Genomic DNA, 21,675 nt, shown 5'->3' with positions numbered 1-21,675 from the left:
CATAAGAGCTCCGTCGTCCTAATAGGCATTCAAAATAGAGGACGCGTCGAATTCAGTCAGAGAACTCTTTCAAATAGTTAAATCTTTTATAGACCCTCTTTGAGGACGTCTGAACCCTCTCTCTCGGCGGCACGTTGTCAGAATTTGGCCAATTTCTTTAACAAACAAAATGGATATATATGAATCACTTTCTGGTGCAGCAAACAAAACAGAAATAATGACCTGTTTCTTCCTGGCGACAGTGCTTAATTTGCAAAAAAAATAAGCGCCAGGGCTCTGGTCAGGAGGCCACTGCACCTTGTACCACACATTGGCCCCGCCAGCACTGCCAATGAGAGCACCAACACAAGAACTAACATTTACACTCCTACAGGTGAGACAGTTCTGACTATTTCAGGCCCCTAAAGCTATAAGAATGGCTTGGGTGTCAAATAAAAATCATTTTGAATGTATATTGATTTAATCATTAACTGTTGTTGTGTTCATCTCTAAATTAGCAAGATAGCACCACCTTGTGGCAGACTGTCACAGGCCCCAGTGCTGACAATTAAGTGCCAGTGACGAGCACCAGAAGCCACCGACTCAAATTAAGCACTGCCTGGCGACCAGATTCACTCACAGAAGTACTCTCGACTTCCCTTTCACCAGGGAGTAGGATCTGCAGTCAGTGGCGGAGGAGCGTCGCCTCACTGCTTTCAAGCAGTGCGAGAAGAGGAAACATAACATGATAATAACTTACAGTTATTATCATGTTATGTTTCCTTTGTGGGCGGGAGGGTGGTGGGGCTGCTCCGCTCACGGAGCTGGGCAGGGGTGAACTGGTTTGCCCACTCAAATGTGCAATGACTGTTTGGTCGGCCCTCTCAGGGGCCACCCAAAGCAGTCATGCGCACTTCCCTGTTCTCCATGGAGGCTGCATAGAGAACATGCCCACCCCTACAGCCCCTGGCTGAGCGCCATGTCACGGCTCACAGACCAACTCCATTGGAGGGTTGTGATTGGCTTAGGGGTGGGAGCCTGGCTGCCTGCTTTCTGTTTATTTTTTTATTTTTCATTGGCAGAGTTTTATACAGCGCCGGCTAGACTCGGAGGTATCAGAGTGCTTGCAGTCACAAGTAAAGGCATAGGAGAAAAACATGAGATTACACAATACCAAAAGTTATTAGCATGTTGCATAGCTAAGACAGATGTCTTATGGGAAATGAAAGGTAGAGGGGGAAAGGTAGAGAGGGGAAAGGAATGCAGGTAGAGTCAGGCAGACCAGAAGAGGGAAAATACTTTAGGGGGAACAAAGTAGTCAAAGCAGTCAAAGAGAAAGACAGACCAATACGTGAGGACCCGTTAAAAACAATATACGATGTTTGGCTGGGTAGGTGACGGCCGAGGGGCTGAACCAGAGCCAGACTCCTCTATAACTGCATAGGACAGCTGCACCGGGCAATGGCTAATGGTGGTCGGGCTCCGCGGTAAGTTCAGACACTTTCGTTTTTTGCCCAAAGGGCAACATTGTAGTTCAGTCGAAGGCATCGGGCTTGTCCTCCAGCTAGCCCCGTGGGAGGAGAGGAGGAAGAGACAAATCCAAAGTGAGGAGATCTTTGCCATTCCCAGGAGCAGTAGTGAGTCTTGGGTATTAGTGCAGGAAAGCCCTTCAGTTGTTCCATAGAAGCCTGGAGTCCCCCTTTAACTCTGTGCGTAACTTAAGTTCTTTCAGGGAAGCCAGCAGGTCTTCCTTGGTCAGTGCATTGCTGGCTCCCGCGGATCCCTGCTCAAGTAGGTGTTTCTTCTCTGTGGGAATGAGGAATTCGGATACCTTTGTTGAGGCCTTTTTTAGTGGCATAGATGTACTTTCCAGTTCCTGCTCGGAGTCACCCGACCCCACTGCTTACTTGGGCATCTGGGTCTTGTAGCGCTTCTCCGTTGGAGAACCCCCTCCACGGATCAGATAACCCAAGCAGCGGCCATCTTAGAGTCAGGCACTGGCCACAGCTCTAACTGCTCCTCACGTCGGCACCACCCTCTGCTCCACTGCAGACCCCGGGGCCTCACGGTTGTGACCTTTCTCCTATCCGGTGACTCCCGGGCCTCTAATGTCAACTGCTACCACCAAACGCGACCCAGCACCTCTAGGTCCGGGGTCGTTATTATTGTGCCTCAGCCTCTTTGGGTGTTTACAGCTTACTATGTTAGAGCCCCCCAAGAGGAAATGATCTGTGCCCACAGTGTATTTGTGGTGCCTCAGGGTGCCACTTGTATGTACTGCCTCCTGTACCTGGAAGCGGACTCAGGAGACCAGGAGCACAGAAGATGCCGGACCCGGCCTGGAGGTAAGGTTTTTGAAAACCCCCCAAATATTTCTAAACCCCGCTCACCCCATGTGACACCACCCGCGTGACACCCCCGCAGCCCCTGCACCTGCCCCCCTAACCCACGAGCCGTGCTGGCCGCCCCTGTCTGCAGGCACTACTTAAGGGAGTTAAATCAGGCTCACCGCTTGATCCCGCCCTCTGTATATTCTGAAGCAAGGAGCCAATACCATCTACCCGCTGCTACAGAGTTGTTAAATCTCTCTCCGCTATGGAGAAGTCCTGTCCTTCTGGAAACAAGCAGTGGTAAAGCCACTGCTAAAGAAACCATCCTCAGACCCGCAATTAGCTGAAACTTATAGACCAATATCCCTGTAACCTGGGATCGGGAAAGTGCTAGTTGAACATGTCACTCAGCATCTATCATCATTCCTAGAAATGAATGATATTTTGCACCCCATGTAAGCTGGATTTCAGCCAGGACATAGTACTGGAACTGCGTTTCTAGCAATGACGGAGGAACGCAAGCAGATCGTTGGCCAGGGGGCTCAGCAGCAGGTATTATATTGGACTTAAGTGTGTTGTTCGATACCGTGGCCCACCCACTGTTGGTACAGAGACTTAAACATGCAGGCATAACCGACCTACCACTACAGCGGCTCTCGTCCTTTCTCCAGGACTGGAGCTTTCAGGCGTACGGCAAACCATGTTATTCCGAGGTACGCCCCCTCAAGCGTAGAGTTCCCCGGGGCTCTTCATTAAGCCCTACCTTGTTCAATCTTTATGTTCATCCATTGGCTGAGATCATGCAATCTCACGCTCTGTCATTACCATCTTATGCTGACGATACACAAATCGTTATGACGCCTGCTCCAATAAATCGACCACAAGCACAACAACTCGGACCTTGTCTGAAGGAGGTCGCTGACCGGATGACAAACTGTTGCTTGAAACTTAACGGGGACAAAACCGAAGTGATGGTATTCGGCATTGAGGCTGACCGCTGGTCTTCGCTTAGTTGGCCAAACTCAGGAGGAGGTCTTCCTGCTCCTAAAACTGCAGTCAAGAGCCGAGGCATCTGGAGAGATAATAAACTCTCATTCGAGACAAAGGCCAGGAAGGTAGCAGCGAACTGTTATGGCATGCTGAGAATGCTTAGGAAGAGGTTAAATTTGCGCCCTTTTCCGGCTCAGAGGTCCATTGTCTAGGCACTTATTTTATCGCGCTTTGACTATGGGAACACCCTTTACCTTGGTTGTCCACTATATGTGGAAAGGAGATTGCAGATTGTGCAGAATGCCGCAGTCTGGCTGCTATCAAAAAACATCCTTCAGTTTCCAGCGTTTTACCCTCACTTTATTGGTCACCAATAAAATAAAGGATACAATTTAACCCCTTCTCTGCGGGGGTAATTCCCCCGCTGTGCTGGGGGGCGGGGGGGGGGGGGCGCACAGTCCCCCGGTGCGGATGACGAGCTCAGCTCGTCATCAGTCACAGTGCTCGTGTGCTGATGACGAGCTGAACCCGTCACGGCCACGCCCGTTCCATAGAACGCTCAGCACAGCGGGGGAATTAGCCCCGCGTGTGAGCGTTCTAACGGCCATGACGAGCTCAGCTCGTCATCAGCACACGAGCACCGTGGCTGATGACGAGCTCGGCTCGTCATCAGCATGGGAGGAGTTAAGGCCCTTTGCACAGCCTACGGTGGGTACCATAAAAAGGCCCTCAATGGATTCGGCATTTGGTTCCACCCTTTAGTCCTAGAAGGACATTGATATCAACGACGTCATGCAGTTTGGTAATTCCAAAAATCAAGAAAGTTACAAGTGGGGGCTGCTCCTTGGTTTATCAGGCCCCCAAAACTTTTGAATTTCTCACCTATTAAGAGTCGCAGGATAGAAAACGAATCCAAGTTCAGGAAAGCGTTAAAATCTTGGCCGTTTGAATAGAATTGGTCGAATAAACTTGCGGTGTTGTCTTGAGCGCTGGGAGGGCTCCTAGTAGCCATGTGCTCTACGCATGCGCAGGATAGTATAGGATGGAATAGAGATGCACATGAAACTGTGACAATACATGTAGGCACACAGACCAGCAGGCATAGAGAAAAACAAGCTACCATAACCAGATACATTTAACTTATATTTCCATATACCTGTATTTTGTAATATCGAATACATTTATTAAACAATCATTGGCAAAGCCAAATAGCCTCCCCTATGAGTGTTATTTGCCTTGGAAATGATTTGTAGCAAAGCTGCACAGAGGCATGGCTGAATTAAAGCAAGACTAAAACAAATGCTAAAAAAAAACAACTCTCCAAGACGCGGTCAGCTCTAATGAGTTCTTAAAAAAAAAAAACACATTAGAGCTTGCCACGTCATGGGAAACATCCTTTATAACTGAACCGTTACAACGCGGTACCGTTACAACGCAGGATTTACAACGAAAGTCGTTACGACGACTTTCGCTGGAGAGCGCTCTAGGATAGGGGATAGTTTAATTTACTATCCAACACCTTCCCTACTATCCATGGGGACTGGAGTTGGAATAGTAAATTAAACTATTCACTATCCAGCGCCCCCCAACTCAAGTCGTTGTAACGACTTGCGTTGTTAAACCTGCGTCGTAAAGGTACACGTTGTAACGGTACGCGTTGTACCGTCATACATCCTGCGTCATAGCTTTGTTTAAAATTAATTTTAGCAGTGTGCGCCACCATCCTCTCTCGCTTCCTCTCCCCCAACCACGTCCTTTTTTCACACCCTCCCTCCATCTATATTGCCTCGTTCCCCAATTCAGTGGGAGGGAGGAGAGGACATACGAGAGGGGATGGTGGAATTACATAGACAATGGAGGGTGGGCAGGAAGGGCTGAGGCAAGCACTCGGACAATGGAGAGTGAAGGGGGGGCTGGGGGCAAGTACATGTACATTGGACAGGAGGGGATGGGGCTAGCAAACGGACAACAGTGGTGAGCAGGATGGACTGGGGCAGGGGCGGCTCCTCCATGAGGGCGGAGGAGCAACGCCCCACTTAAATGACCCGCAAGCTCCTGAGATGAAATTAATGACCATTTTATTTGTCATCATCCCATCCTGAACAAAGTGTCAGGGTGGGGGTGGACCTGCTGAGTGGCAGCAGCTGGGAGGAGTGGTGAGCAGAGGGCTGCCTGTGCACCACTGGTTTAACGAAACTTGAGGGGGCCCCCTGCCAGGTTTGTAGAGGGCCCCCCTCCGGACTCAATCAGCAGCTCTCTGGACAGAGTATTGTGCCAAGGGGGCCCTCTGGAGCTTGGGGCCCCAACGCACCGCTGGGGCTGCGGGGGCCTGTGTTATGCCACTGATGTGCACGGTTTAAAGTGTGCATGTCTCTTTGGCCGGCCGCCTTGCTACAGCCAGCCAGACATGTGCACTTAACACCTCTTCTGGGATGAGAGCAATTGCAGGCCTCCAGTGCTCTTGTGAGTGCTGATATTGGCCACACCCTCCAATCAGGGCGCTGCTCTTATGCTGGTTAACAGCATAGGAGTAGCGCCAGGATTGGTCAAGGGAGTTTGCTGGGGCTTGTTCCGCAGTCGACAGAAGAAGAGGTCCAGAGCGAGGAGGACGTGTAAGGTGTTCTTATATATTTTTTCCATTTACCCACCCCTCAAACACCACCATAGCTGCCAGCCACACCTGGACTGAGGCAAGCACACAAACAATGGAGAATGGGCAGGAAGAGGCGTTATTTACAAGGATGCTTCACTGACTCCGGTGTTGCTATCAGGTTCTCAAGGTCACTTTTTAAGGTTTGAGCGAAAAATCTTTTGGTGCTTATGTCTCAGTGAACATTCCTAACCCATTGTGGACTTATGTTAGTTCCACTGGCGAGGACTGGTTGTAGCAACGATTGAGTTAGAATGCCGCTCAGTAATGGTTCCACCTCCACAGGAGCAAATTTACCCCCGCCAAGTAGACGGCAGGAGATGCCTCTGAGATGTTTCCACCTTGCTCAGGGTAGAGTCTTCTGGCCACCTTGTTCTTACTCCCTTAATCATACCACACAAACACTCAACAGCTCAAGTCACAGGATTTTCTTCCTCGCTCAAGTAAGTGAGTGAAGAAGCAGAACCAGGACGCAGCGACAGGCCAACGCTCAGGTCGCCAACGTCAACGCTTGTTACTTCTTGAGGTCCCTCACGTTTGACAATCCATGCAGATCTGGTCCAGATGTTCTTGAAAGTCAAGGAGGGCCAAGCGCCATGGAGCTGTGGTAGATGAGAAATGTTTGTAAATAGGAGTAAAGATTATACATGCATCTGGCAGGAGATAGAGGGGCATATTATCAAGGGATTTAGCTCCGCTTTTTTGGCTTTAAAAGCCAAGAAAGCGGAGATAAAATGATCTCCCTATTACCTAGCTGTCGCTAACACCAGTTAGCGACAGCTAGTAGGAGATAGCGACCATCTTGGGCCCCGCTTTGCATGTCAGAGATATTTATCACTAATGACATGCAAAGTGGGCGTGCCAAGATGTTAGCGACTGGAAACAGTCGCTAACATCGCTATCTCCTATTACCAACATTTGGAGATATTCGCGCTAAGCACGAATATCTCCAAAAGCTAATGCATGCCCTGAGCAGTTCTTAGCCATGTTATCCAAGGGGAGGTGGATAACATGGCTAAGAGCATTAGCTCGGTAATGCATGAATATCGCTGACTTTACAGTGATATTCATGCATTTCGGCCGATTTTTATCGCTTAGGAGATAAACCTTGATAATAGCAAGGCTCCTAAGTGATAAAAATCACCGCAACACGGCGATAAAATTATTGCCGCCAAGCCAACATAGCGATAATTATCGCTAGTTGTTGGTAATATGCCCCAGAAAGTTTAGAGAATTATATCAGTCTCCGGTACAATGGCTAGTTTGCTGAATTTGAAGGTGTTTAAACTCTGAGAAAAAGCAGCAAAGATTAAATGTAGTTTAATTAAATTGGTGTACTAAAAAACGGACTGCAGGGGTGGTGAATTAATAATATAAATGCAAAACGAACAATTGATGGACAGAATGCAGAACAATGTCATACATTCACCCCAGTACAGAGATCGGGGCCTAAATCCATCGTTTTTTTGCTCAATAATATAAACCAGTTGGAAAATGTAGCTCTGGTTCCTGATATGTGCCATGTCACCCCATCCCATTTCCACATGTAGCATATCTTTGTCTGTAGTGCTAACTATTAAAGCATAAACTGTCATCATACATGAACATTGTCAGAGCTCTGGCATAAAGTTTGAGGTCCAGGAAATCCTACACGTGAGTCTCACACTAGTGGTATGTTACAGTTGGCTGCACGTGTGTGTGTGCATATACACATGGAACCCCTTGGGCCTCATTTATGAAAAGTGACGCATCGCTGCGTGAAAACAGCGATGCGTCACTTTTCACTGCGCCCTCCTTGCGAGACCAATGATGCGTCACATTTACAGTATGACGCATCATGGTGCAAGGAGTTACAGATACGTCAGTATTTCTGACGTATCTGTATGGCGCAAAAGTGATGCAATGCTGGAGTGTGTCACAAAAGTGACGCAACTTAAGCAATGGGTCATTACACAGTGGGGCAAGCCCCATGTGAAAGGGCCTGCGTCAGTCTTACGCCTGCTGTGAGGCAGGCGTATGAAATTGAAGCATTTGTGTCCTAGAAGTGGCGCAGTGAAATCTTATAGATTTCACTGCGTCACTTCTATGACCCTGTCTTGCGTCAGAACGCCCCCCCCCCTGCATACATTATACCTGGTGAAGGTATAATGTGGCGCAGGGGTTTACAAAGTGACGCATCTACCTAGATGCGTCACTTTGTAAATATGGTGCAACAAGGCACATTTTTTACGCTGCTGGTGCGTCACAAAAAGTGACGCACCGGCAGCGTAAAAGTGACGCACGGCCTCATAAATGAGGCCCCTTGTGTGGAGACACCACCTCTTAGTACAACAAGTATATGGCATCAGCAAGCAGGTGTACGGTCAGCCGCCTCAGGTCCACACAATGTTGTGAGCAGGACATACCCACCGGAAGTGTCTCAGGATCCCACCCGGCGCCTGGAATCCGGTTTGTGGTTTGATGTCCTGCAGCGGTAACTAGCAACCTTGGCCACTTACTGTCTACACAGGAATGAGTGGGTATCGATTCTGGCAGTTTATCGCCATCCTGTGCGCCTCTAATCATTATATTACACTATAAATAATTAATTGTCAGACATGTAAGGGAATTCACTTGTGCATATATTTTAAATTGACATATACGTTTTTATAAATATGAAACTTTGCCTTGCTCCTACAAGCTGGTATGTTGCGTTTTATAAAAACTCAGAATACAATAAAATAAATCTATTTACAAAACTAAAAACAGCAAAGATATTTAATATTGTTGAAGTGCCATAACTTGCCTGCCGTCTGTATTCGCACATTTATTGGCTGCACGCTGTCCCTGGACACATCACTTCTTAATGGTCTGCTTTGTGTATTGGACTAGGAGAGCCTGCGTTTTGCACCCTGCAGTCGGGCAGAAAACATTCTGGCTGAATCGGACGATGAATTATCAAGGTATGTAAGATCCACTCCCTGGCGCGTGTCTGGCAATGATTGGTTCACTGGTAACCAACATGGGCCAGTCCAAAGCTAGGATAAACCTAATGCATCTCATTATAGTTGTGAATGGTTTTATTAATCTAGATGGATTCGGTGTTTGTGCCAGTGTTATAGCAAAGGTGCTATGAACCCTAATGCAAGTAAGAACAAGCATTGGCAAAGCCAATCAGTCTCACGTGGGCTGCCAGCCTTTTGGCTTTGCCCATTGCCCAAGCTAGTGTTTCTTTGTCATGGCTTTTCCATAACTTTATACTTTTTGGGCTTAAAAGCAGGCATGTAGTTAGTCCCTGACACTTAAGGGAACTGCTTGGTGTGTTGATGTGCTCCTTTTGAAAGGACAAGATGTCATTTCTCTCAGGGAAGTTAGCTATTGGCTGAAGTAGGCACGCCCATTGCCCCCGTGTATACTTTATTGGTTTGAAGAAAAATGTAAACAATACAATAACAAACCAGTGGATGATGAGAAGTGCCAGAAAGCCCCTATAAGTAAGAAAACAATACATATAAATTTAGTAAAATTAAAAGGTTGTGGATAACACCAGTCCTAGATATGTGCCCCTTTACCCCTTGGGTTGTGTAGTATAATAGTGCAGTGGGCCCCTCACTCGCCTGGGCCACACTGCCATTTCACTATTGTTGGCTATATTCCTGATAATGGAAACTCTGTTAATAATGTTGTAGGCATGGCCAGCATTTCCATAAGGCGCGATAAACAGCAGTCCTAGAGTGACACCTAGTGGTGGTCTCAAATTACTGCAAAAGGCACCCAAAAAACTGCTGTTTATTTGTGTACGGGGAGTAAACCAGGAGCCAAAGGTTTTGCTCATTCATGCTAAAAGGTGGAGCACATCAAGTGGACTTTTTTGACACATGTAGCCTGGTTCACATGTTTATTGACAAACCTCAGTTGGATATCAGTGTGCAACAAAGCCACCTGGGCTCACACATTCATGGACCCTTATGTACAAGATTATAAAATGAGGATGTTTATGGATGTAAAACTTTGCACAGCATAACATATGCTAGTAAGGATGTTTTTCTTTGGTATTAACTTTAGGTTTGGGATTGGGAAAGATGTACACCCAGGGGCAGATTTACAAGTCCCTTAAGTGACTTTTGCGCCGCCGTTGCGTCACTTTTGGGATGCAGCCGCAGCGTAAATGTTGCGGCCCTTTTACAACGTGACGCATCTAGGGAGATGCGTCACGTTGTAAAGCCCTGCGTCACATTATACCTGCGTCAGGTATAATGTATGCAGGGCGGGCGTTCCCACGCAAAAAAAGCCATGTAGAAGTAACGCAGTGAAATCTACAAGATTTCACTGTGTTACTCTACGCCTTCACTGCGTCAAAATCCCTACGCCTGCTCAGACCAGGCGTTAGGAATCACGCAGAGCGTTTTGGATAGGACTCAGCTATCTGTTGTGGCGCATGGCTGGAGTTGCGTCACTTTCATGAGCAACTCCAGCGATGCGCCACTTTTGTGCCAATAAATGCGTCAGAATTACTGACGCATCTGTTAATCCTTGCTCCATGGAGCACTGTATTGTAAATACAGCGCATCCATGATGGCGCAAGGACATTCGGCGCTGACGCAAGGAAACTGACGCATCTATGCAGATGCGTCAGTTCCTTGTAAATCTGCCCCCAGTGCATTGCCTCGCAAAATGCAAATGGTTCTGGGTCAACTGGTCTACTTCACAGGAAGAGTCCATGCTGCCCTTTGGTGGTTATCCGGTTGAGCAAACAGGGTGATCAGTCTTGACTCTGAAACTTTTGTAGAACAAAACAAGCAAGTCTGGGTCTGTGGGTCGCATTCCACCACAGGACACGCAGATTTGAAGGTTATTCCTCTCTTCTCTCCCACCAGGGATCCTAGGTTCTCCCCGCTTCCCCCTCTGCAGATTTCTATGTGGGTTTGCAAAGAGAAACCATCCCTCCTGCAGTGCTTTCCTGCAAAGAACAGGCAGGTTGTGTGCCTGCGGCTGGGAAACTGTACAGAATCAACTTCTACAGTATAAAGGAAACGCATGAACTGAGAAATCAAAATACCAGCAGTGTCCAGCAGAGAAAAAGGACAGGAAGCACGTAAAAAAGCGGATATTCTACAGTGTCACACACATTCTGCTGGGTGGGTCTCTGTGCCAAATCAACAAGCCTTGGAGTCAAAGTAGCAGTGGAGAAGTGTGGCTCAATGGTTAGAGCGGCAGACCCTGATGCAGAGGTCTGGCCCAGGACCAGGGTTCAATTCCCGCCTCGGTGGGTCTTGGGCTCAATTTCCTCGGACCTGATAATTCTCGCCTCGGTGCCTCGTCTAATCATGGGTCCCACTCTGTGACTCTGGGCAATAGCTTGCTTAATCTCCACAACGGCCCCAACAGCGCTGGGGTGCCTGGCTTCACCCTGGGGGTGCCCAGGAGTGGAAATTTCACAGGGAAAAGCCAGTAAGGGTTCCACAGCGGTATTCGTACAGCGCCAAGACACCTCAGGGTATAGGTGCGCTATACAAGTACAAATTCATTCATTCATTTAAACCGGCACCCTTGGAATCAATGAACATCTGGATAACAAAATGAACACACAAGAAGATGAAGGGGAACAGTGGAAGGTAGATACTCAGGCACAGGAAATGTGTGTAAGGGAAAGATGGACTAGGATAAGAGTCAAGGGCAGGACTGGAATACACAGAACTGTGATGGAAATCCACACACTAATCAGAACAGGACAGGGATATGCAGTCGGAACAGGAACAGTGAATGCAAGACAAGGAGTCTGCATATGCAAGAGAGGCCTGGGTGTATGCAGTCAGAACCGCGAACACGGCAAACACAGGTACAAAGAGGCAGGATAAACAGGAGAGAGGCAATAGAAACAAATAACTAATCAGAACAGGAACATGGAATCAAACAATGAAAACAGAAATCAGAAGGCAGGCCTGGAATACAGTAGAATTATCAAACCGAGCGCAAGGAGGCTCAGCAGCAAGGTCGTTTGCGAGCCACTGCACTGGAGGCTCAGCAGGCAGAGATAGCAGGGGAGGAGCACAGGTGCAGGGAGACAGCCCAGTGCAACGAATCCACCAGGTGCAAGGAATCCACCAGGTGCATGGAATCCACCAGGTGCAAGGAATCCACCAGGTGCAAGGAATCCACCAGGTGCATGGAATCCACCAGGTGCAAGGAATCCACCAGGTGCAAGGAACCTGAGAACCACAAATGAAGAGAAGGCAGAACTGGGACTTGGAAACGGGAAGACCGGGGAACCAGCGGACACATAACAGGTTACTGGAAAGCCAGAAGGGGAGCACGGGTCAGTGGAAAGAGAGTGAAAACTACAGAAGCCAGGTATGAAGAGGTCAGAAAGGCAGTGGGATCCAGGAATCAAGAGAGAGAATAGAGCACCACCACCATGGCGTGGTCGGGGGAGAGTTCGAAGACAGAAAGGACTACAGGGACCGTGATGCATCAGGAAGGTGGTGTGAAAACATGGACTGGAATATGAAGTGGACCTGGGAATGTGAGTATATATAATCCAATTTAGTGATAAAGGCAGGACCCCACAGGACCTTAGGGAATGCCACATAGTGGCTGGATGTAAAATGTTACCACTGGGTTTTCCAGAGTGAAGGAGGGACACACCTACAAATTTCATGGAGTTGTAGAATGGGGAAGTGGTTGGTCCACAGACAAAATTATATTTTCTCTGGGAAATGCATTCTATTTATTGTTTGCTCAGTAGATGATTTTTAAATATACATTTGAAGGAGGCAGATTCACAACTTTCACAACAGGCATTGGGAAAGCCAAAAGGTTTCACATGTAGTACCTATTAGCATTGCTAATGGCTAAAGCCATGCGGCACAGCCTCTACGATGCCCAGCCGCGTCGTTTTGTAGGCGTGCACCTTACAAAATGACGCATCTGCTCTTTTTTGTTTTTTTGTTACGGCTCTGTGCTGCATCGGTAACTAAAAAGAAAAAAAATGCACAACAGCAATTTTTTTAAAGAAGTAGGTGGGGAAAGCAACAATGGGGAAATGTAAATGTAAATGTAAATGTCATGGTACTTATAGAGCGCACTGTCACCAGACGGTCACCTTGCGGTGTCGCCTATTCGGCTTCCTGGCGCTGATACTCATACCGCTGTGGAACCCCTCCTGGCTTTCCCTGTGAAGTGTCCACTCCTCGGCACCCCCAGGGTGAAGCCAGGCATCCTTAGCGCTGTTGGGGCCGTTGTGGAGATTAAGCAAGCTATTGCCCAGAGTTGCAGCGTGGGGCCCGTGATTAGAATAGGCACCGAGGCGAGAATTAACAGGTCGGAGGAAATTGAGCCCAAGACCCACCGAGGCAGGAATCGAACCCTGGTCCCCTGGCCAGAACTCTGCATCAGGGTCTGCCGCTCTAACCATTGAGCCACACTCCTCCACCGCAATAAGGGTGAAAGCTGAAAGCAACATGGGGACAATGGACGGAAGCAATCTGGAAATAAAAATATGCGTGGGTTTTTAAAGCAGGAGGGCAGAAGCAACTTGAGGGAAAAAGCAACACGAGTGCAGGTTGGGGAAAGAACACAGGGCACTGGAGAAGAGATCAAACGGGCAATGTGGAGCTGGCGGGAAAAAAACACTGCCAATGCAGGGGAACGAGGTAGAAGCATTTGGGTGAGAGAGAGGAACACGGACCATGGTGACGGTTAGAAAAGCACATGCACTCTGGTAGAGTACTTAAAAAAAAAGAAAATGTAAAAAAGCGAGCAGTGGAAGGACATAGTAATGTGTCCATGCTCCAGGGGTGGGGCAAACACAGGAAGAGGAGGGAAAACACACACCTAACAAATGAAAAGAAAGCAAATGATAGAGACAATGAAGCCAACCAATGGTAAGCAATGGGTGGGCTTTAACCTCTCTCTAAGATAACAGTATGTATCACACAGACCGCACATATGCTGACCTAGGCGAGTAAAGAATTATACATAATTAGAGATGACTGTTAGTTCAGTCTTGTTCTGCTGAATGTAAGGTTGGTTCAGTAAGATGAACGTACATCTCCACATGCGCAAAAAGTGCCACAATGGCGCTGTCCACAGTGTTGGGTGAGAATTCCAGCTTCCTGAGGGTGAAAAATCAGCAGTTACAACACTTTGTGACAATTTTTGTAATCATGGAGTTTAGAGACATGAAATGCCAACGCTTTCCTCCTCAGTGGAGAGAGGCTAAGTCCTTAATGAAGGCCATAATGGGTGGTAAGTAGGCGCCCAAGTAGGCATAAAATTATTAAGACAATACATGTCTCCGTCCTTGTTTGGAGTGAATTAAAATCTTTTTGAAACAGATTTAAATGGCGTGAAATAAACACAGTTGGTCAATCGCTGGGGACAGGGCCAAGATTAAAATATATGTGGGTGATCCCTGTCGTAATGATATGGTCATTCTCACACAAAAATAAGGGGGAGAGGGTATTCAACTCCACTACCCCAACCCTCAAATTATAACCTACACACACATAAAGGGGTAGTGAGGAACGAAAAAATGAATGACAGATAAAGCATACAAGGACACACACAAAGTTTGTAAAAGTTGCCCTCACTCACACACACAAGTGTGTGTGACATGCTTCATCATTGGGTCTGCTTACAATACATCCTGCCGTAGCCACGCACAGGATGGAGCATAAGGATGAGGGTAACATAAAACAGTACAGACAGACAAATACAAAAACAGAAGGTGGGTACACAATGTTACCAACCCAGATTGGGAAAACGTGATAAGGACAAGTGCAGTGAAATTGTGAAGTTAAAACTGCCTCATGAGTACCCTATGTCTATACCTTTATTCCAGAGTCTCATGGACAGGATTAAAAAGTGAAGGGGTGGGTATATCTATGAGAAACGACGACTCACATCAACCCCCCCAGACAAACTACTAAAGTCAACATGTTTCGACCAATGTATTAAGTGCCCAAACTCAAGGGTCACGCCGGTCTTCCTCAGGACACCATATCCGTCCCAGTACACCCTGTTACCTTAATTAGGTTGAAGTCCAGGGAGAATGGCAGTATATACTGCTTAGTGGAGGGATTCCCTTTCACATCACGGGAAACATATACTGTGAATGTAAGAAACATACAATCAACATTATTGCAGAGGTCCCTGTGGATGAAGTAATATACACCCATACCATTTACAAACGGCGTTCTTTTAAACCATGTAGTACATTGTCCCCAAATCGCGGCCAAACTCGGTCGCGTGGTCATGTGATACATTGCCCCCAAGCGTGGCCAAAATCAGTCACGTAATCACACTGGGTCCTGAATCGGTGTACCCAGTGTTCAGAGTGTTGATCATGGCTCCCAAGAGAATAAAAACAAAACCCCCCCGGAGACTCGGCAAAAAGAACTATCCATTTCAAAACACTCGCAACTTTAGTGGTGGCGTTTGTAACCTGATAGTATAGAGAAAGTCAAAGACAAAGCCAGCCCCCGGTCGCCCCATTCACCGAGTCTATTGAAAGCCTGGGCAAAAAAAGGCAGCGGGTTGGATGAATTTCCTAGGACACAACCTGTAGGTTTAAAAGAGAAGAAACGATCAGCGAACATGCCGAACCATCCCCAAACCCAGTCCAGAAGCACCGGACCCTGGTGTAACTGTAATCGAAAGTCAGCCCGACCATTACACGGACCGAGAATCAAGGGTCAATTACTAACTTGGTGGATCAAAAATCTAGTTCAAACTTATTGTCCCTGGGAAGATTCAGACCCAATCGGTCAGCCGCAGACCTGCCGAGAAGTGCAAGCAGGTCCGGCAGACGTTGTCTCAAAATACTACACTTCCCGGTCCCTGGGCCAATCACCTGCCAGTGTACCTCCCACGTGACAGCATGTCACATGTGGTGTCATAAGGAGGCTGATCCCCGGCTCGTATATTAGAGAAAAAGCCTCAGGAACCCCCTTAAATCCTGATCTATCAACCACCAGTACTATGAAGTATGTAGCGCTACCGGCACATACCAACAGGCCAAACGCCACTCAAGGTGGAATACCAGTAAGTGTATATCGGTTCAGTAAAGGAAAAGGAGAACGTAATTATGAGGAGTCAGGAAAGTCTCACTCAAATACGAAATTCTGTTATATATGTTCAACCTGGGATGGGGTAAATAGTTAATAGAAAGCACCACCATTCAATGAGCCAATTACACCAGAAACAGCCTCCGTGTATTCTAGATAGAACCAACAATGGAGATAGGGTCTGTAAAGAGATGTATGAGCCCAGACTCCCAGGAGATCGTGTACTAGATGGGCCCACAACTGTAATAGACCTTAAAGAGGCATGTACCCACACACCTCCATCTCCTCCAACAGAAGTCAACATGACCAACCATTTAATAGTGAGCCAACCCCCTAGGGATCAGTTAGACAGGAGCTTCATCTGTTAATAGAGTGCCAAGGGATCTCGTCATTGAGTCCCACACGATGGCTGTTTAAGCAATATACCCACTTCTGCTCACGTAGGAACAGGGATCTGTTTCTATCCACTCCCAGGGTGACATTTGTAGAAGCAACATGTGGTTTCTCGATCAACGTCCATCTAAGGTCCTCTGTGGTATGACCCATCTCAAGAAAATGTGCCGTAAGTTTAGTGCTAGATCTGCCACATCTATCATCTAACAGGGCTACGGTGCTCCATGATCCGAGTTTTAACTTTCCTGTTCGTCATCCCCACACATTGTTTTCTACAGGGACACATGATCAAATAGATGACTCCCTCGGTGTTGCAGTTTGTATGTGATCTCTGTTCCCAGGGGAAGTTAAGGCCAATGTCGATGCATTTAGTGTTTGAAGTAAGGTGGCATACACTGCATGTGCCACAACGTGTATGACCCCTTACTGGCGGTAGTGTGCTGGATGACGTGCCCCCGCCCACTCTCTGGTTCCTTGGTCTAGTATGAGCCAGAAGGCCCTTCAGGTTCTGACTGCGTCTGTAGGAGAAAAGGGGTTTTTCTACCTTCAAACCACTAGAATTCAGAATTCTCCAGTTCTTCAAAATCAACCGTTTGACTTGCTGAGAGGCTGTATTAAAGGTGGATACGAACACCGGTTTGTTGGATTTAGGTCTCAGACTCTCGGTCAACAGTACTTCCCGGTTGGTGTTAGTCACCCTTTTCCTGGCTCTTTTAATCACCTGCCTGGGATACCCTCTATTTGTTACTTTATATGTTAAGACCACAGCCTCCTCCGTAAAGTCAGTCTGTTCAGAGCAATTCCAACGAATTCGGAAGAACTGCCCCACAGGTAAGTTTTCACGGAGGGATCTTGGTTGAAAACTATCAAGGGCTAATAAGGAGTTCTTATCAGTAGGCTTATGATAGACCTTAGTATGGAGCACCCCTCCCCTAGGTACAATCAGAAGGTCAAGGAATGGTAGTTCAGTCTTGGTGACAGTGGAGGTAAAATGGAGAAGAGGGTTCCTACTGTTAAGCCACTCCAAGAAATCTTCAATGGTGGCCTCATCTCCCTTCCAGACGACCAGGACATCGTCAATATAACGATGCCATAGCCTGATGTTTGAAGAGCAGGGACACGAGCTGTCATAAATTACAGATTTCTCAAAGGCTCCCACATACAGCCCTGCCAAGCTGGGCGCGAAAACACTGCCCATTGATGTTCCATGGGTTTGTAAATACAGTGTTCCGTCAAATTCAAAGGAATTTCTTGACAGCGCTATTTCTGCAGGATGTAAAATTACTGCCCGGGGTGTTAAGTAGGGCCAGTCAGAGGTAAACAAAAAATCTTCCAAGACTCTGAGTGTTTCCCTTTGCGGGATATTGATGTACAAGGCCTCGATATCGAGGCCTATTAGAAACTCAGAGTCTGGATCGAAAGGCAAGTCTTTTAGATACTGTAAGATATCAAGGGTATCCTGCAAATATGCCGGTAACTGCTGCACCAGTGGTTTCAAATAGAAATCGCAGAATTTCGATAGGGGTTCCAGCAGGGAACCCATTCCCGAGACAATGGGTCTTCCGGGGCAAGGTCTGGTTGGCTTGTGAATTTTGGGGAGGACATAAAAATATGGGGTCCTCGATTGTTTGTTAATCAGGAAATCCGCTTCATGATCAGAAATCCAATCATTAGAGAGGGCCTCCTCGACTAAGGAGACGATTTCCCTTGTGATTTCCTACGTCGGATCACTGGTTAGTCTTTGATAGTTTCTCTCATCCGACAAGAGGGGAATGCATTCATGATTGTAAGTACTCTTATCCAGAATCACAATAGCACCGCCCTTATCAGCAGGTTTTACAATAATCGTGGGATTCTCCTCTAGTTCTTTAAGGGCTTGTTTCTCTGCATTTGATAAGTTAGAAAACCCATGAGTCCTGTTCTCCTGAAAAAGCTCCATGTCATATACCACTGCTTGCTCAAAAGTCCCTACCTCCAAAGGTAGCACCGAAAGTTGGGGAGTGAAGGTGGATTTATGGCAAAATGATGTATCACCCTTTCCGTGGTCACTGCACTCCTTGTCCTGAAAGAAGATCCGGCGTCTAAGATTTCTAAAGAAAGTCGCTAGATCTTGACGCAGTTGGAAATGATTTAGGTGATTAGTGGGAACAAAACCCAATCCTTTATTCAGCAGTTTGTATTGAACTTCAGAGAGCATCAGAGAAGACAGATTCACCACTAGGGAGGTGGATGGCTGGGCTCTGGTGTCATATTCGATGCCATGCTCCTCGTGAACCGTTGGGTGATCTCTGGGTCTTGGTCCTCCCAAGTCACCCTCTGTTGCCCTCTATGTTTGCCCCTGCTCTTGTTCCACCCTCTCCCTAAAAAAGGTCCCTGGAAATGTTGATATTGTGCTGGTTTGAAATGGGGATTCTGAAAGCGAGGGTCATCAAACAGGGTCATCGTGTGGGTGTCTACGCCAGGATGCCTTGTAAGCAGACCCAATGATGTAGCATGTCACACACACTTGTGTGTGTGAGTGAGGGCAACTTTTACAAACTTTGTGTGTGTCCTTGTATGCTTTATCTGTCATTCATTTTTTCGTTCCTCACTACCCCTTTATGTGTGTGTAATGATATGGTCAACAAATGGCATGGAATGCAGAAAGAGTAATTACCATGAGTTCCAATCAATTCAAGCATTTTTATTCATCGCCCTTTTTGCAGCTTGATTCTTCCTCAGAAGATGTGGGCCAGAAACGCCCCTCACTGATGAGGCCCAGCAAGACCACAATCAGTCTGCGGTTGCTTGTGTTCACGCTCAGGTGGGACATGGTCCAGAACAGGGGTCTTCAACAGGTGGATCGCGAGCTACCCAGTAGCTCGCAGGCTGCCACTGAGTAGCATGCAGATAACAAATGCTAGTCAGAAGGCTTGAGAATATACAGAGGCCCACTTTACAAGGCAGCTGTTTAAAACACTTGACAGGTTTCTATGAGGGCTCAGAATCTGACAGCAAAGGATGATGCGGACTAGCCTCTTCTGAAAAAAACTTTATTTACTTTTTTCTCTTTTCTTTCCTGCTGCATCTTCCTTATCTTTCCTCTTTCCTCTTCCCTTGTTTTCATGCTTTCTCCCCTTTCTCAATTGTTTATATTTTCTCTTTCTTTCTATTTCTCCCTTTCTTTTTATACTACTTCCTTCTTTCCCTACTTCCTTGTCTTTCGCTCAATCTTTGTTGTCCACTCTTTTTAAATTTCGTTTCCCTTTCTTCATTCTTTTCTTTATTTCCTTCTTGCTTTCCTCAACGTTTTTCTTCGTTTCTCATTTCTTCCTCTATGTTTCTCCCTTTCCTCCATTGTCCCCTCCTTTGTTTGTTTCTTTTATCACTCCGCTTTTCTCTTTTCTCTTTATTTCTCTGCTTTTTTCTCTGCCTCTTTATTTTTCTTGTGATTTCTTTCTTCTCCTTTCTGTCTCTCCTTCTTTCTGTCAATAATTCTTTCTTTTGTTCTTTCACTCTTTTATTTTCCCTCTCATTTCCGTCTTTCTCCTTTCTCCATTTATTTTTCGTTTCTCCCCTCTTTCTTGATTTCTCTCCTTCTCTCCTTTTCTACTTCCTTTCTTTTGTCCTATGCCTTTCTTTCTCTGCTTTTTTCTATTTTTTCTTTCTTTCTCTCTTTTCTTTCATGCTTCTCTTCTTTCTCTGTCTTTGGATTTCCTTAACTCTCTCTGTTATTTTTCCAGTTTATTCTTCTTCTTCTTCTTGTATTTACTTGTTGTACTTTTCTTCTTGTTCTCCTTTTTTCCTCCACTATTGTTCTTGTCTCTACTTCTTTGTTCATTATTTTCTATTCTTCCCTTTTGTTCTTCACTCTTGTTTTCCTCTCACGATTTCCATCCTTTTTTGGTTCTTTTTTCCTTTCTTTATCTTCTATTTCTCTGTTTTACTCTTCCTTCCTTCTTGTTCTACTACTTTCTTTGTCGTTTTTTCTTTGTTCCTTTCTCTCCTTTCATTCATTCCGCTCACTGTTTCATTATATTTCCTCTTTCATTTTCTCCTTAGGTTATCTTTCTTCCTTCATCTCCTTTCTTTCTTTTACTCCTTTCTCTATATTCCTCATTCTTCCTGTCCTTTCTTTTGTTCTCTTTCCTTCATTGTCCTTCTCTGCTACTTTGGTTCTTATTTTCCTTTCATTCTCTCTTGCCTTTTCAGGCTGTCAATCTTTCCTTGTTTTGTCTCTTTCTCTATTCATGTTCTTTCCCTCTGCTTTTTCCTATCACATTCTCTGCCTCTCTTTCTCTCTGTCTGTTTCTCTCTCTTTCTCGTGTGAGCTGTTTCAAGAGGAAAGGGACAAAACTCATTATTAGAGACCCCAAATGTAAACCTTTGGTAGTTAAGCTCTTGTGCAGTTAATGCTTTACACTCTCTGTTTAAGTTATTTGATCACATTTATCATATCCCTAGTGTAGGCAGTAGCTGACCAGGGCTTTCAATGATCAGAAGTAGCTCCACTACAGGAAAGGTTGGAGACCCCTGGCCTAGAGGTTTGGGCTGGACTTTTCCTGTGGGGTGGGTCTCAGCCTGATATGCATATGGTTTGTAAATGTTGGCAAAAGCATAGACAGTCAAAAAAATCAATGAAATGGAATATCCCTAGAGGGATTCCACTGTTTAAGATTAATTCAAACATTTCTATTTATCATATTTTTACTGTCTGGAGACAATAAAGCAATATATTTCTCTGGTTTTCTGAATATATAAGCTGGTTTCCATATAAAAGTGATCAAAGTGCATATATAACAAGATAGAGACGGCATGTCCTTGTTGGATTTGCAAGGAAACACCTGTCTCCTGAAAGCACAATGTGTGTAATTCATGTTTGTGAATGATTACACTGTTGACAGTGATGTGCAGAGCATACGTCACAAGCTAAGGGTCTCTTTTAAAGTCAGAGGAGCTGTCCTTTTTCTGCCTTCGGGGCCTCTGCTGACTCTCAAGTGGAAATCCTACACCGATGGTCCAACCGACTTGGGGTTGTTGGTCTAAGTACCTCAGCCTGTCTGCTCTATTTAGAGTAGGTGGTCTGGGGTACTTTTACTTCTCAGTAGGACCACCAAGAAAAGCCTGGCAGTCTTGAACAGAAATAAATGACCTCATACCCCATCCCTGCCACCCCCCCACCCTTTAACCCCTTCACCGCGGCGGCTATTCCGCCGCAGTGCTAAGGGGGCGGGGCGGCCGCGCGGCGGGTGCATGCTGGTGACGGAACCGCTCCGTCACCAGCCGCGGTTGCGCTGTGCTCATGACG

At 46.5% G+C, this 21,675-nt stretch overlaps 1 protein-coding gene across 1 annotated transcript in view; it reads left to right on the top strand.

The window, feature by feature from the left end:
- The window catches only part of LOC144798286 (phospholipid scramblase family member 5-like), a 63,952-nt gene that overhangs the window by 2,471 nt on the left and 39,806 nt on the right, over positions 1-21,675 (top strand). Inside the window, exon 2 of the mRNA XM_078669060.1 lies at positions 8,821-8,891. Coding sequence (XP_078525186.1) covers positions 8,879-8,891 — 13 coding nt within the window. The 5' untranslated portion in view covers positions 8,821-8,878. The remainder of the gene's footprint in view (positions 1-8,820; positions 8,892-21,675) is intronic.

Source organism: Lissotriton helveticus, chromosome 12, assembly GCF_964261635.1.
Source record: "Lissotriton helveticus chromosome 12, aLisHel1.1, whole genome shotgun sequence".
NCBI lineage: Eukaryota > Metazoa > Chordata > Amphibia > Caudata > Salamandridae > Lissotriton > Lissotriton helveticus.
Note: the sequence above shows the minus strand (reverse complement) of the source record. Positions and strands in the feature narration are given on the sequence as shown.